General features: G+C 37.5%; 1 protein-coding gene across 2 annotated transcripts in view; it reads left to right on the top strand.

The window, feature by feature from the left end:
- Positions 1 to 17,486, top strand: part of DYRK1A (dual specificity tyrosine phosphorylation regulated kinase 1A) — a 142,753-nt gene that overhangs the window by 114,210 nt on the left and 11,057 nt on the right. For both annotated transcript variants that reach the window (XM_063305360.1, XM_063305361.1), the window contains 2 exons: positions 15,010 to 15,102; positions 16,777 to 16,965. In XM_063305360.1, coding sequence (XP_063161430.1) covers positions 15,010 to 15,102; positions 16,777 to 16,965 — 282 coding nt within the window. The remainder of the gene's footprint in view (positions 1 to 15,009; positions 15,103 to 16,776; positions 16,966 to 17,486) is intronic.

The raw sequence follows: 17,486 nt of genomic DNA, 5'->3' as shown, positions 1-17,486 counted from the left end.
GAAAGTTTATGAGCCCTGGTGATGACATCCCATTGGCATTGGTTCAGTATCATCTTGGCTTTGAAGGATACACCTAAACATTAGAATATCTTAATTTGATCAGTGGAAAAGCCATTAATTTTCCCAAATGTGTCAATGGTCTTTTGGAGAAAGTGACTACTTTAGTTCTGTTATAAATTGATGACTAGCTACTCTTCAGTGCTATAACAGGCAAAAACACAGAAGCACCATTTCAATTCCACTTGTGTTAAAGAGAGGATTGCTGCATTGCCTACATATTAAAGAATGGATACAGATCTGTTGCTTAATGAGAGTATGGATAAACTCAGATTTTGTCAAGGCTTGGGCCAGCAAGTTAATAGAGAAATTAAAGAGGAGGAAGGGCACTAAAATTCAAACCTTCTTCACCCCTTTGTGTATATGAATTGTACATGAAAGATGGTCTGAAGGAAACCTGCATTACATTGTTTTCATGTATAGCAGCAAAAAACAATCAGAAGCAGCAGCCAGTTTCTCTCAAAGTTTACAACTGGGGATCAAGTTAAAGGCTTCCTTTAAGTCAATAAAGGCATATAGAAGTTCTCCTGCAGACAGTTAATAGTTTTTTCTATTTGATAATGAAAGTAAGGCACTAATCAAGCATCAGGCATCCTGAAACTGGCTTGTTCCTCTACCAAGATACCCTGCTTCATCCAATCTACAGGTATTCCATGGAGTTATGTAGTGTATTGCTTATTACACTAAACAAGCTGAAGTTAACTGAGTCCTTCTTTGTTTATACATTAGGATTATGAAAGATCTACTGCAATTTTTGGAGACTTGGAAAAAGAAATCATTTTGAATCATTTCTCATTTTTAATGATTTTTGCCATCCAGTTTTGTGACATCTGCATTTGTAACATTTCCAACACTTCTTCACCTATCATTAATTTTAAAAATGTTGGAAAAGTAGAGCACCTAGATGAAATATTGTACTATTCAACTTAAATTACTCCCTCTAGTTATATGAGGAACCACTGATGAGCACTTTTTGCATACAGGTTCCAAGCCAGCTTTATGTCAATTTGATTAGCATGTCACCCTGTGGATAGCTAACAAGCTTGCTAATTAGTATGTCATAGGCTACATTGTCACACTATTTGATAAAATCAAAATGTATTACACATACAGCATTCCCAGAATCTACTAAAGAAGTTCAAAGAATGAGATACTCTTTGGCAAGGCATGTTCTCGACAAACCCATGTTGACGTATGATAATTATGGCATTCTCAAGGTGTTTCCAAATCAGTCCTTTTTTGATAAAATCTAGAATTTTCCCAGCTATTGGTGTTAGACTGACTAGTTCGTAGTTCCCTGTATCCTATTTTTTGAACATAGGGCCACACTTGTCCTCCCTTTTCATCTGGCACTTCTCCAATTCACCAGAATTTCTAAAAGATTGTATATAACAATTCATGAAACCCTCAGCAATTTCCTTCTGTATACTAGGATATAATTCATCTGGATTTGTAGATTTAAACCCGTTCCAAGTAAGTTGCTACTTCCTCACCATGCTTCTGCAAATTTCAAGCTTCAATTCTGTCCCTTTATCCTGACCTTCAAAGTTGCCCTATAGTGTCTTTTTGGAGAAGACTGACACAAAATAGATGTTAGGCTGTGTCTGGGTTGGCAACCTGACATGCACCAAGGTATTTGCAGTACTCACCAAAGGCATCTGTGGAATTCACAAATAAAAGTAATTTCTTAAAAAGTGAAGTTTCTCAAGATTTCAGTAAGAACACCAACATTTTGTTAGATTGTTGAAATCCCATGAGGTTTTGGATTTTTAAAAAACTTTTTAAAAGTTTTTGGATGCCAATGCCATTATGTCCTCAGCACACATCCTATCTGTTCTACTGCAAAGCCAGTTTTAATATTACATATTGTGTAACAAGAATGGCCATCAGACTGAAAAAAATCAACTTATATCCCCATACCAAAAAAGGGAAACACTAAAGAATGTTCAAACTATCGAACAGTGGCACTCATTTCACATGCCAGTAAGGTAAAGCTCAAGATCCTGCAAGGTAGACTTCAGCAATTCATGGAGCGAGAATTGCCAGATGTACAAGCTGGGTTTAGAAAAGGCAGAGGAACTCGGGACCAAATTGCCAATATCCGCTGGATAATGGAAAAAGCCAGGGAGTTTCAGAAAAAGATCTATTTCTGTTTTATTGACTATTCTAAAGCCTTTGACTGTGTGGACCATAACAAATTGTGGCAAGTTCTTAGTGGTATGGGGATACCAAGTCATCTTGTCTGCCTCCTGGAGAATCTGTATAAGGACCAAGTAGCAACAGTAAGAACAGACCATGGAACAACGGACTGGTTTAAGTTTGGGAAAGGAGTACGGCAGGGCTGTATACTCTCACCCTACCTATTCAACTTGTACACAGAACGCATCATGCAACATGCTGGGCTTGAGGAATCCAAGGCTGGAGTTAATATCGCTGGAAGAAACATTAACAATCTCAGATATGCAGATGATACCACTTTGATGGCTGAAAGCGAAGAGGAACTGAGGAGCCTTATGATGAAGGTGAAAGAAGAAAGTGCAAAAGCTGGCTTGCAGCTAAACCTCAAAAAAACCAAGATTATGGTAACCAGCTTGATTGATAACTGGCAAATAGAGGGAGAAAATGTAGAAGCAGTGAAAGACTTTCTAGGTGTGAAGATTACTGCAGATGCTGACTGCAGTCAGGAAATCAGAAGACGCTTAATCCTTGGGAGAAGAGCAATGACAAATCTCGATCAAATAGTTAATAGCAGAGACATCACACTGACAACAAAGGTCCGCATAGTTAAAGCAATGGTGTTCCCCATAGTAACATATGGCTGCGAGAGCTGGACCATAAGGAAGGCTGAGCAAAGGAAGATAGATGCTTTGGAACTGTGGTGTTGGAGGAAAATTCTGAGAGTGCCTTGGACTCCAAGAAGATCAAACCAGTCCATCCTCCAGGAAATCAAGCCAGACTGCTCACTTGAGGGAATGGTATTAAAGGCAAAACTGAAATACTTTGGCCACATAATGAGAAGACAGGACACCCTGGAGAAGATGCTGATGCTAGGGAGAGTGGAAGGCAAAAGGAAGAGGGGCCGACCAAGGGCAAGGTGGATGGATGATATTCTAGAGGTGACGGACTCATCCCTGGGGGAGCTGGGGGTGTTGACAACCGACAGGAAGCTCTGGCGTGGGCTGGTCTATGAAGTCACGAAGAGTTGGAAGCGACTAAACGAATAAACAACAAAGAAAGCTACATTTTACATTTGAATTACACAAGAACTCTTGACATTATTTTTCTCTTTGTCCAGGAATTTCATCTTTTGTCACTTCAATTTGAGCTAAAACTTTTAACTGGGGGATGTAGGTGGGGATCAATAATTCAGATGTGGTGTTTTCTTCAGTATTTTCTACTGTGTGGATAAATACAATTCATCAACTTATCTAATATCTTCATACCTAATGATACTATTACTTGCTTATCGCCTAGCAACTGAATATCCATTAGACCCATCAGCCAGTGTCATCTGCAGTGTTGTCTTATGTTTTAAATAAATTGTATTACTGTGGTACTACCATGAAGGTTCTGCACTGAAAACAACAGAATGGTTCTCTGTGAATTCTTTAGTTTCAAAGGTACTGATTGAGCAAAGCTATGAACATTTATAAATGTGTTTTGATTCAATAGAAGACTGTTGATGAGAAGGAATATTATTAAAATAGTTGTTTTACAGACTTAAAGCTCCATCTGCTGGTCAGATGAAATCAACTCACAGTTTCACAGATCGTATTTACTATTATGGGTAATTAAAAATACTAAATTTGACACAATTCCACTTCTGATCATTTAATTTAAAAATGTAAAGGAAATGATAGTGTGTTGTGTTTGCAAATGTTGGCATAGTAGAGTGATCTAAAATTAGGTTTGTAGTTCAGGTTAGAAGTGAAATTCAGTCTTTTTATCACAAGCATAGAAGGTCTGTTGCCTACATGATAATGACAGTGATGGTGATTTTTTTGTTTATCTTAAGAGCTCACAGTGGCTTATAATAATTAACATGAAATACAGAATATAAAATGCAAGGGTTGAATCTAGACAATTAAAATCATTATATTAAAACCAGTGTAATTAAAATTGATTAATAGTCAAAAGATCTCATCCAATAATAGTTAAAAGTGCAGTCTGATCCAGACAGGCTTCATCTGAATCCTTGAAGCCAGTTTACTCCCAATAGTACCTTTACCTTGACTGGATTTAATTCAGCTTGTCCTTGTTGCAACTAATTATTAAGGTTAGGCAGTATTGAAGGGTAACGATTGTTTCTTTTGAGTTAGATGGTAGGGGACAGTAGAGCTGGGTGTCATCAGCATACTGATGGCACTCTGCTCCAAATGACCTCCACCAACAGTTTCATGTATATTTTAACAGCATAAGGGCTAACCTTGAGAGAGGAAAGTCTCCCAACACCACATTCTTGACAAGTACCAAAAGAATGAACTATAACCAGATACCCCATAAGAATACCACAGTTGATGGTATCAAAAGCTCCACTCACCCCATCTAGATTCTGGCATAGATCAGTCAAAGCAAAAAACCTACTGGAGAAGCATTTGGACTGTTAGACAACAAAAGATAGAAAGGAATATAATGTATCAAGACATACAATATAATAAAAAGGCGGGGGGGGGGGAGTTAGAAGGTTTAAAGGGAAGGAAGAAAAATTTCCTGAATATACACTACAGCTTGTTTATCACTACAAAACTTGTACCACAATACTCAACCTTAGGGGAGTACTTGCTGGGTTCCAGGATAGGTTCATTTCAAAGAAAGCTACTATAAAGGTCTATAGCCCTGATCAGAGCATGTGTGTGAACTTAGTACCAACTTAAATGAGAACATTTCCACAATTGCTGCAACATCAAACCGTTTCATTGCAGAAGTGCTAACGTTCTCATGGACAGAGTTTCCAGATGAACTAGAACATATTAAAAGTGAAGTACTACTTCGGCTTCCGGTGGGAATGGTGGACTGAATGGCTGTGCCCACGGGTTCAGTGGGTGGAGCTGACAGTAACTATTTTCGGGCTCAGGCAAGTTTTCCTGAAGCCCAGAAATGTTCTCCAGATAAAGGAGAATACCTGGAATCATCCCATCTGTCCTCTGGATGGCAGCTTGCAGCCAGAAGATTGCAAACAGAGTTTCGCATTCAACTGGTAAGAGTCAGCTGGGAGGTGGGGACTTCGTCACTTTCCAAGCTGTGCTGTAGCCTTAAAGGGACACCGAGACTGGCCACCCCATTTCTAAATCACCAATTGTTATTTTTAAGTATATGTACCCCAGGAGAGGCTTTCTACAGCGAGAAGAAGCTGGTTCTCTTGGTGCTTAACATTATTTTTGGGATTACTTTACAAAAAATAATAATAATTTTTTTTTAAAAGTTTTGGATTTTGCTTTCCTTCCAAAGGAAATTCCAAAGATTGAGAATAAACAATTTTCTTCCTGTTATTATTTTTGTATTGAATTTGAAGATACTAGCATTTTCCTACATGTTGAATCAGCTGATTTGAACCTACAGCTTTCTGTTTTCACTTTTCCTTGAGAACTGTCTGCTATCTCCCTCTCACTTTATGTAAACACACTTTGGAACTCTTCCATATCTTCGACTTTCACTGGTTAAGCTCTTAGGGGGCGCCATAATCTACTGTGTGAGACATGGAGGATTTCAAACAGATTGTTTCTGACTTCCACCAAGATTTTAAACAGATCTCCTCCGACTTCTATCAAGCTTTTATGCAAGATATCCAGGACATTGTGGAAAATATGAGATCTAAAATATGCCATCAGGTTGGGGATGTGGTGGATGAAACTGAGAAATTTAAGAGAGAGAAAAAGGTCTTTTTAAAGAGTGAGATTGGGATTTTTATCGAGATGCTGGATGAAGATTGGATAGTGGAGTTGGAGAAATTTAAGGGAGAGAGAGATCTGCAAGCCATAAGTAAAATCGATCTCCTGGTGGAATGCCATGAAAAGAACCTGGAATCTTTGGGGGGAGCGGCAGTTGGACTGTTTGATTCTTTCAAGAGAAAAGCTTTGTGCACATTGTGGGGATATGGTCCGGTTTACTTTGAAGTGGGATAAAGATTGAAGAATGTTCATCTGGTTTGCTTTAAGGATTTGATTGATGTTATTCCCTTTTAAAGATAGGGAATTACTGTTTTGAATTGTTTTTGTTTTTGGGGTTTTTTAAGATTGGGATTATTAAAATTGTTAAGTATAATAGCAGACAACTTAAGTGCTTTTCAATTTGATCTTATTATAATAGACAGAAATGTATAGAATAGTGGTAGGAAGGGAATAATTAAATAGGTGTTATCTTTTGGAGGGGAGAAAGATGTTTAGGAGGTTTATATGAATTTTTTTTTCTTTAATTTAAGGGGGAGGAGTAACTACTTAGTGATTTTTATGATGTGTTAAAGTGGAATGATTTATAGAAATAATATGGTGTTTTGGTTTAATATAGAGTAAGAGATTGATTATGGAAATTTTTGTATATCCTTGCTGTTAAAAGTTGGAAGCTGCATCTTTTTGTAAATTTGAAAAATTTTCTCTTGTGTTTCTGCACTTCCTTAGTTTTTTTTCTTTGTTTGTAGTTTTTTTGTTTTTCTGTAGCTTTTATTCTTCTCTTGAAACTTAATAAAATTTACTATTAAAAAAAGTGAAGTACTACTTCAATAAATATATTTTATCATTTGAGGGAAAAAAAGGGTAGAAAGCTATGTTTAAGGAAAATATGGAGACCACAGAGAAACTAAATGAATTCTTTGTATCTGTTCTGACTACAGTAGAACAGATACCTGAGTGATGCTGACTTTCTCAGGGAGGGAATCAGAACAACTACAGTAGGTGGAATAGATCTCATGGATCTATGCTGGGACTGGTGCTTTTTACTTGTTCATAAATAATCTTAGTTTAGGGATAAGCACTAAGCCGATCAAATTTGTGAATGATACTAAACTATTTAGGATGCTAAAAACTAAAATTCTAGGATGTTCTCTATAAACTGAATGAATAATGAACCAAATGACTAATATGGTTCAACTTAAATTAGTGGAACACATTGGAACCAACAGCCTAATTTCTTGTGTACACTGGTGGGCTCTGAGCTGTCTATAACTAATCAGGACAAAGATCTTGTAATCATATTGTATAGTCTAGTTTATATACTCTGCATAGCAGCTGTGAAGAAGGCATAATTTATGCTAGACATCCTTAGGAAATGGATTGAAAATAAAAATGCCAATGTTGTAATGCTTGCATACAAATTCATGTTATGTCTCTCTGCATCTACAGTATTGGATTCAGTTGCCAAATTTGTAAAAGGATATAAAAGATACAAAGAAGTACGGAAGAGGGTAACCAAAATGAACCAGAGGAATATTTTATTTTATTTATTATTTTGATTTATATAGCTGCCCATCTCAAATACCTGACTCTGATAGCTTAAAGTAATTTAAAAACTATATTAAAAAACACCCAGAGTACAATATAAAAACCATATAAAAACCCATATACAGGCAGTCTTCACTTAACGACCATTCTTTTAACAACAGAATGAACTTTGAACAAAGTTATGATGGCGCTGAAAAAAGTAACTTTCAACTTACACACTTAGAACAGTTGCAGTGTCCCTGCAGTCACGTGATTGCAATTTGGGCACTTGGCAACCGTTGCACATTCGTGACGGTTGCAGCATCCTGTGGTCACATGATTGCCATTTGTGACCTTCCCAGCCGGCTTCGCCCCCATGGCGAAGTCCATGGGGAAGCTGGCAGGGGGTTGCAAGTCACAATTACGTGATGTCTTGCTTAATGACTGCAACTGGGACTGCTAGAACTGCCATTATTAGTGCAGTCACATGTTTCGCTTAATGACTGCTTCACTTAGTGATGGAGTTGCCAGTCCCAATTAGGATCATTAAGCTAGGGCTACCTGTAACACATTCCATATCTGAGGCATAAAAAATAACAATATAGCCACTGTACAGGCTCTATCACATATCCAGATCCCCAGCCTTGGTGGGAAACCCACATCTTTAAGGCCTTGCAAAAGTCCAGTAGGGTCATGATCTCTGCTTCATGGTTGGGTGTGATGTTGGAATGCGGTACTTCATTTTCTCCAGATACATTTCTTATTGATGCTAAAAAGTTCCATTTTCATCTCACAGAATATTGTTCCTGCTGCATCATCCAAGTGATTTTTGGCAAACCTAAGACAGGTTGCAGTGTACTTTCTGGAGAGGAGTGGTTTCCTTTTAGATACCCTTCCAGGCACACTACTTTTGTTCAGTTTTTCCCTTTGGTAGACTGATGAGCACTGACATCAGAGAATGCAAGACTGGCCTACACATTTTTTGTTGGTACTATGGGGTTCTTTGTAGCTTTCTTGAGTATTATATTGGGATGATTTTTGTTGGGTAGTCGTTTCTGGGAAGAATTAATAGTGATACGGCATTTTTCCATTTATAACAACATCTGTAAAGACACTGAGGATAGAAACAGGCATGGAAAAACAAGGAAAGTCTTTCAGAAGATCTGTGAACTCAGAAGGAATTTCCAACCTTGAATTGGTATGCTAAAGGAAGCCAGTGGACAGATAGTAACCAATTCACAGGAGATCAAACTAAGATGGAAGGAGTATACTGAAATAGTTATACAGTAGAGATGTCAACATCCAAGATACCTTAGAAAATATTCCTTACTTACAATAACCTCTAATACTAAAAAATGAAGTTAAATCAGAACTCTGGTCTTTACCAAGTCGGAAGGGTATGGGAACTGATGGAATACCCACAGAAATATGGCAAGCAACAGAAGAAGTATCAGTGAAAGTGCTAATTAAGCTATGCCAGTAAATCTGGGGAACTACACTGTTGCCAATCAATTGGAAGAGGTCAATCTACATTCCAATACCAAAAAAAGGAGACCTAACTGACTGTGTAAACTATCGTGCAATATCCTTAATTTCACATGCTAGCAAAATAATGTTTAGGATCATCCAAAACAAATAAGAGCCCTACGTGGAAAAAGAAATGCCAGATGTCCAAGCTGGCTTTGGAAAAGGCTGAGGAATATGAGGCATTATTGCTGATACACACTGGATAATTGAGACAGCCAAAGAATACCAAAAAGAAATCAGTATGTGCTGCATTGAGTATAGAAAGGCCTTCAGTTGTGCTGATCACATCAAGCTGTGAAATGTGCTTAGAAAAATGTGAATCCTAAAACATCTCATTGCCTTCATGAGAAATTTATATACAGTCAGAAAGCCACAATATAGACAGAACATGGTGAAACAGACTGGCTCCAGGTTTGCAAAGGAGTGAAACAAGGCTGTATACTCTCCCATTATTTATTCAGTTTATATGCTGAATATATATAAAGATAAAATGGATTGAAAGAATATGAACATGGTTTTAAAATTGGAGGAAGAAACATGAATAATCTGTGCTATGCTGATGACACTATACTGATAGCAAAAATGCATAGAATCTCCAAATTATAATAAAAATTAATGAGCACAATGAAAAATGGGACTAAAATTAAATATAAAGAAGACCAAACTAATGAGAACAGTTGGAACAACCAGCCTTAGAACAGACAATTAAGATATTGAAGTGGTGGATAGCTTCTGCCTTTTGGGGTTAACCATCAACAGTAAAGAAACAAACAAATACATTGCAGACTAGCACTTGGTAGAACAGCCACGAAGGCCTGGAAAAGTTATTCAGATGCCGTGATCGGAGATCATGAATCAGATCTCTGATCACCATCATGATCAGAATCATGCAAGCCTTAGTATTCTCTGTGATACTCTATGGGGACAAAAGCTGGATTTTGAAGAAGCAGGTTCAGATCAGAATCATGCAAGTCATAGTATTCCCTGTGATACTCCATGGAAACAAAAGTTGAATTTTGAAGAAGCAGGTTAGGAAGAGTACTGATGCTTTTGAACTTTAGTGTTGGAGAAGACTCCTGAGAATGCCATGGACAGCCAAGAAAATAAATGGATCATCAAACAAATCAACCCAGAGTTCTCACTCAAGGCACAAATGATCAGGCTCAAATTACCCTAATTCGAACACATTATATGAGGAGCTAGCTCTCTAGAGAAAGCTATAATGCTGGGAAGGGTGAAAGGAAAGGGAAGAAGAGGATGACCAGCAGCAAGTAGATGGACTTAGTTACAGTGGTGATGGGTGCACCATTGGAAGACCTGAAGGATGAGGTTAGGGACAAATGCGATGGAGAAAATCTATGTGGTCACTAAGAGTTGACACCAGTTTGAGGGCACATAATCAGTACTATCTGCCTGGCCTTTAAATTGATGGATTTCCAGTCATTTGGAATACATGGAAAACTTTGTATAAGAAGACCAACTCCTATCTTCTTATGATCAGGATTTGATCAGGGTTTGATTCACTTCCACAATCCTGTTTTATGAAAAGCAGACTCAGATGGTTGTAACTCTTTTGTCATTTCATTGATTGAAATTCAACTGACCCCTTAAGAGGGCTTCAAAGGCAGCGAATATTGAGCCAGTATGTTCAATAAAGATATGACCCTGTTTTCTTTATTACTTGTTTAACTAGACCTTAGATGAAGCTGTGGTCAGATTGTAGGACACAGTGTTGCAGGATTATGGGTAGTTCTAAAAGTCCAGAAGCTGTGTCCTTACTGCTGTAACTTGTTAAGTCATAGAGTAATCTGACAGACAACTGAGAAGAATGAATCCCTTTTCTCTCTCACCTAGGTCTCATAATTTTAATCAGAATTAAATCCTGGATAATAGATACTTTACTTGGAAACTGTCCTGAGGTTAAGAAGCAGGATTTTTAGTTTGAAAAGTGCATCTTTACTGTCATTTTTGATTCTTTGGTTAGGCTGTACCCTGAAAGGAAGGAAAGCCAATGTACTTCATTCTGCACTGTGGTCATGTTTGTAGGCTCCATTTCCCACTCTCCCTAACATGTCTTATAATACCAAATCAAGTCTTTAATGAAGACAGGGTGATGCCTCTTCTCCTCACCCTGAGCCCCTTCAAGTCACCCCTTCAGGGCAGTTCTGTCAACCCCGATACTGTGTTTTTTTTATACCCAGAGAGCAGAGTGGTTTTAACTAGGCAGAACTTGAGCAATCCTGTTCCTGTAGAGCCTTCTGGCCTGTTTTCTTTTCACAACTGTAAGTTAGAAATTAATTTGTTTCTGACTTGAATGTAAATGTATTTGTTTATTGTTTGTTTGAATATACAGTTTATAGACCACCCAATTCCCAGTGACTCTGGGCACCTTACAATACATATTCTAGTCTCCTATGTTCTACAGAAACATAGGCAACTCTCTTCTGAAATTGTTGATGACGTCAGATTAATTTTAAATTAAACTGCTCTTGCAGGAAGTTTCTGAATTGAGCAAGACAGTATAAGTATTAATACCTCTCTCCTTAAGATTATAGTTATATTTATGTATAGACCCAAACTTTGCAAAGTTTTTGTTGTTTTTTTGTTAATCTATATGACTGCCCATCTCAGGAAAAGTGACTCTGTAGCTTTCCTTCGTTTTTTCCCTTTAATTAAAAAAAAAAAATTATATATGTATGTTTGAGCGTCTGTGTATTTCTGATTATAGCAGACTATAGCACAATTCTATTATTACTTATCCATCCAGATCATTTGCATGGATGTTTTAGACCTTAGATTTAAATTCTAAAATGGCAAAATAGAATTCCAAGCAGAGCATGGAGTTCTGTTGCTGGAATTAAATTAGGTGACAGAACGATGAGAGACATCTGTTCCCTGGAATGTATTTTAGAGAGCATATTTTCAGAAGAATTTGATCCAGAGTTTAAAATACATGGGTGCAGTTTAGTTCTTCCATACTCATCTCAGAGCGCTTCTGCAGTGCCAGTGTTTCTATTCCACATCTCAAAAGCCATGTGATTGCTTTGAAATCTGCTGACCTTTAAATACTAAAGGATGAAAACAACTACTTTATCCTGAGTTACCACAGAAATCTCTCCCATGTTCTCACTTCATTTTCTGTGCATTTGTCCAGTTATATGCCATTTTTCCCTTGAAAGGACCAAAGCCCAAGAATCAGGAGTTCCTACAAATGCAAGATGAATCATAAGCTCCATGGAGTCACTGGGTAGATGGGTGGGCAAGTGGGTTTTAAGACTACGATTTTCAAACACACCACAGTTGAACCAGAAATAAATCTACTTAGCCCTCAAACATAGCTAACTTCATGGAAACACAGAAATGTGGAACTACAGGTAGCCCTCACTTAACGGTAATTGGGACCAGAATTTTTGCCATTGAGTGATATATTTGTAAAATGCAATGTCACGTGATTGCATGGCTTAGCGATGGCAGTCCCAACAGTCCCTGTTGCTGCTGTTAAGCGAGGATCACAGGTCATTAAGAGAGGATCTCCTTGCAACTTCCTGCTGACTTCCAACAAGCAGAGTCAATGGGGAAGCCAGCTAGAAGTTGCAAGTCCTGGGTGGCTCACAAGCAGGCCAGTGAGCAGGTAAGCGGCTGCTGCAGTGTGAGCATGGCCAGGCACAGAATAGGTGCTCCAGTGGTCAGGACAGTGTACAAGTGGCTGCTGCAGCCTCGTGCAAGCACGGGCACAGGGTGGGTGCCCTGGAGGGTACATGAGTGGCTGCTGCCCGGGAGTGACTCATAGGAGTGACTTGCGACCTTCCCTCCCGGGTTCCCCATTGACTTGCTTGTGGGAAGCTGGCAGGGAAGGTGGCAAATGGCTATCACATGACTGCAGGATGCTGCAACTGTCATAAGTGTGAGCCAGTTGCCAAGCGCCCAGATTGCAATCATGTGACTGCGGGGGTGCTGGGGTGGCTGGAGCTTTGAGGACCAGTTGTAAGTACCTGTCATTCAGCGCTGTTTTAACTTTGATGGTCGCTGAATAAGTGGTCATTAACTCTGGTCTTCCTGTATTTTCAATCTGGCAGTCCTTGTTTTGAGGTGATCTTACTCTCAAAAGGATTCTTATAAGACCTCCAAGGGAATTATGTAGAAAGGATTCAGCTTAACTTTTTAAATGTTGCATGTCTCAGCACCACATAGAACTTGAGGACACCAGTTAATTTGGTGGTATTAAACTAGAACCCACAAAATGAATAATCTGTGTCAGAGTTTTGAAGGTCCTCTGAATAATGGACAAAACAGTGAGCCCATTTAATAGATTTTAAAAGGTAAGCGTATACAAGGGGTGATGTTTCCAGATAAAGCCCCAAACTGTTTAGAGTAGAGACCGGTTTGGTTTCCATAACTGAGGGCAGCACACTGTTTTGGCCCTGAAGCCTACATATAGTAAACAGGATTGTACTGTGCAAGTGAGAGGGCCAAAGGTTTTCCAGATTTTTCCCATTTTTGAGGTGGATGTTCAAGTTGTGTTTAACACTTTTAACACCATTCTAAGGCTTAAAACAATTAGTAATGTTTAAACTGGGCATTGATCCTATATACTTTGCCACTAGATTTCAGCAGTGTCAATCCAGGGCTTTCAAGTCTACGTGTTACATACCCTGGATTGGGACTTGGAACATCATTGATAACGCTGTCAGTGTAGTATGCTTAAAACTGGTATATCTCTCATTTTGTCTGTCTTAATTTTTTTTTAAGTCACTTCTTCTACATTCAATTTTTCTGTGTTTATTTTGGGATTTGCATCTTATACAGGTAGTCCTCACTTAACAACCATTTGTTTAGTGATTGTTTGGACTTATGACAGTGCTGAAAAACTGGCTTGTGACTGGTCCTCACACTTACGACCATTGCAATGTCCCTGCAGTCACATGATCACGATTTGGGCACTTGACAACTGATTTGCATTTATGACCATTACAGCATCCCATGGTCACGTGATCACCATTTTTTACCTTCCTGGCTGGCTTCTGGCAAGCAAAATCAATGGGGAACTGCATGATTTGCTTAACAACCACATGGTTCACTTAATGCCTATGGTGATTTGCTTAATGACCACTGCAAAAATGCCATAAAATTGAGTCATATTTGCTTAATGACCACTTAACTTAGCAGCTGAAATTCTGGTCCTACCTGTAATGTACATTCTGCATTGTGCTGAGTTGAAGGCTCTCTTTTGTTAAACACTTCAGCATGGCAGGAAGTTGCCCTGTGCCTGATGGGCATCCACAGAGTTTGATCTGCTTGGGGAAAAGTAACGTTTTAGAACTCTAGTTGTAATATCAAGATATTACAACACAAACCTGGAGAAATTATTAAACCAGGCTTTCTTTGGGGAGTAGATGTTTAATATGGAAGATTCTGCTGCGGAAATCCATCAGTGAAAGCTGCTTTAGTCACTATCTGCAAGTCTGAGCTCCTGGGCTCATCTTTATTGATTGTTGGCCATATTCCAAAGTTATGGCCTAAGGACAATCTGCAGTTATCAAGGCAAGGTTCAACTCTGTCCACTGGAATTCTTGGTGCAATATCAAGATAGACTGAAAAGGGACGTTGCTATCATTTGTAAGGATTTCTTCATAAGGAGATTCATCTGTTTTAGAAACAGTTGCCCTGTATTTTCTAGGAAGAAAGGCAACCTGGCTTTGTTCTGCTTTTAACAGAATAATATCACAAAAGGGTGTAGAAACCAAAATAAATTATACTACATAGAAGAAAAATAAACAGTGCTTATTGGGTATAATCGAACCATTAAAATTATTCCATAATGTTAACTTTGAATGAAAGTTGAGTTTATTGTTTGTTAGTAAGGTAAATTTTAGTACCAGCCATTTAAAATACTTTACATTTTAAATATATTTCTGGTTATTCTTTTGAAGAGGGTATAATATGTAATCCATTATTTTTAGATAACGTTCTTATTTATCTGATTAAGATTACATTGAATACTGTCATTTTACAGAGGCGAATGCCACTAACTTTCCGTGATCCAGCAGCTCGTCCTCTAACGAAACTGTCTGTGGATTTGATCAAAACATACAAACATATTAATGAGGTAAAATCAGTGTAATTCATTTGTGTTAACTTTTCTTTTGATACAGTTTTGTTTATTGTGACTAGAATTTTTAACTTTTGTTTCTCTGGGATATAGTGCATTTACTAATACTAAAATGCAAACTGAAGCTATACACTTAGTTTGTTAATGTAATGCATTTCTTAGGACATTAAAATGTTTAATACAAAGAAGAAGTATTTTTAAAATTTATATTAATACATACTGTTGAATGGAGATATATTCCTCAAAAGAATACTTACTTGAGTAGCATTTTTAGATTTGGAAAAAGCTGTTTAGAACAGAATTTAAAATCTATTACATATTTCGTATCCTATTGTATGAATGGCTACTGTCTGCTCTTTATTTAGATTTTTTTCTTCTAATTGTGCATTGTTAAAAATTATTTTTCTCCTTTGAAATTATTCTTACTCTTGCAAATTTGATATTATAAACAAAAGTACTTACCTACTAAAAGAAAAGAAAAACTACTGCTTCATTTTATGAATGAAAAGATAGAGATACAATAATATACTAAGGTTGATTTGTCCACTTCACCTGAATGGTAGATATTTTTTAGACTGTCCATCACTATAGCCAAGCTTTCTTTCATGGCACATAGCCAATATTTTTATTTGCAAGGCTTTGGAAACCTGGATGTTAGTGATTTCCTTTCTTTTCTCCAAGCCAGGTAGAAAACAGAAAAATGCTTTTTGTTTGTGTCCAGATTCCAGCTATCACAGAGCCCAGTAAACATGTATTACCTAAAACTGTTCTACAGTCTTCCCTCCTCTCTACCATTAAAGAATGTCATCTGTCTAAATGCTAATTAGCCAATACTGTAAAAATCAAGACTCTTTGTGAACTTTTTTGAATTTTCAATATTTCTGCATAAATATGACCTAAAACATGATTTGTTCTCCACACAAGCCCTACAACTAGATAAAGAGAACCCAATTAAACAAATGAGTCAAAAACATTACACCTCTTCATTAATTTATTGAGGAAAATTATCCAAAGCTACTTTTAGCACAGAGCAGAGCAATGTTCTTTGATATATATATATATGTATTTATATTTATATTTATATTTTAATCTGTTCATTCGAGTCCAATTCTCAGAGACTGCTTAGACAAGTCCCTGCAGTTTTCTTGGAAAGGTTTTTTAGAAGTGGTTTGCCATTGCCTTCTTCCTAGGACTGAGAGAGAGTGACTGGTTGGCCCAAGGTCACCCAGCTGGCTTGGTGCCAAAGGCAGGACTGGAACTCATGATCCCCTGGTTTCTAGCCCAGTGTCTTAACTACTACACCAAACTGGCTCTCAGTAATAAAATAGAGGACTGCTATCATATGGGTTGAACTATGAATGCATGTATGCCTTTGTACATTTTAAAATTATGTCCACTACTGGAAGTTCTGAGCTTCAGACTTTCTGATTTACTGAACTTGCATCACGTTGTGTTTCAGCAGCTCCAGATCTGCTTTCAGAGCAGTTGGTCTAAAGCTACTGAAACAGTATCCATACTCTTATTTGTGTAGGTCCTTTTTGACTGAATAAATTATGCTTTAAAACAACAATTTAACAATCTAGTGAATGGGTAATTATCACCATTTCAATCTGTATTGCAGTAGTTTATGATTCAAACTGGCTTTGCTATAATTGCATTTCCTAATTTCAGGTTTACTATGCAAAAAAGAAGCGACGTCATCAACAGGGACAAGGAGATGATTCTAGTCACAAAAAAGAGCGGAAGGTTTATAATGATGGATATGATGATGATAACTATGACTACATTGTGAAAAATGGGGAAAAATGGATGGATCGTTATGAAATTGATTCTTTAATAGGCAAAGGTTCATTTGGACAGGTAATGATTGAAAAATTTGAATAAAAGCAACTTAAAGCAGCATCTTATCCAATTGATATATAGGTGATCTTTGATATACTCTTCACAATCCATTTTACAGTTTTACCCTGACTAAAATGTTAGGGGAAAAAACCATTCTTACACTATACTACCTTGATTTCATGCATTCATGTGTACTGGTCTGTGTAGAGCTGCAAATGCCTAATGCATTTGGTAGCCAGGCATAACATTCTACTTGCTAACAGTGAAGTTCAACCTAATAGTATACAATTCAACAATATGCATTTATCAACACAGATAATTATTCATTAGAAATTCTGTACAGAACTGTAGAAAGTCCTATTTCAATGGCATTTACTTCTGATTAGGCAAGTAGTTTTATACTGTCAGATTTCATGTGACGACAAATATATAACTTTTAACAAATTTCAATCAGTGATTAATTCCAAAGTCTTTCAAAGTTTTTTCCTCCCTTTGGACTGTTTTGATCTTCTCCACAAATAAATATGCATATATTTTAT

Source organism: Candoia aspera, chromosome 5 (genome assembly GCF_035149785.1).
Source record: "Candoia aspera isolate rCanAsp1 chromosome 5, rCanAsp1.hap2, whole genome shotgun sequence".
NCBI classification, from domain to species: domain Eukaryota; kingdom Metazoa; phylum Chordata; class Lepidosauria; order Squamata; family Boidae; genus Candoia; species Candoia aspera.
This window is presented reverse-complemented; position numbering and strand designations above follow the sequence as displayed.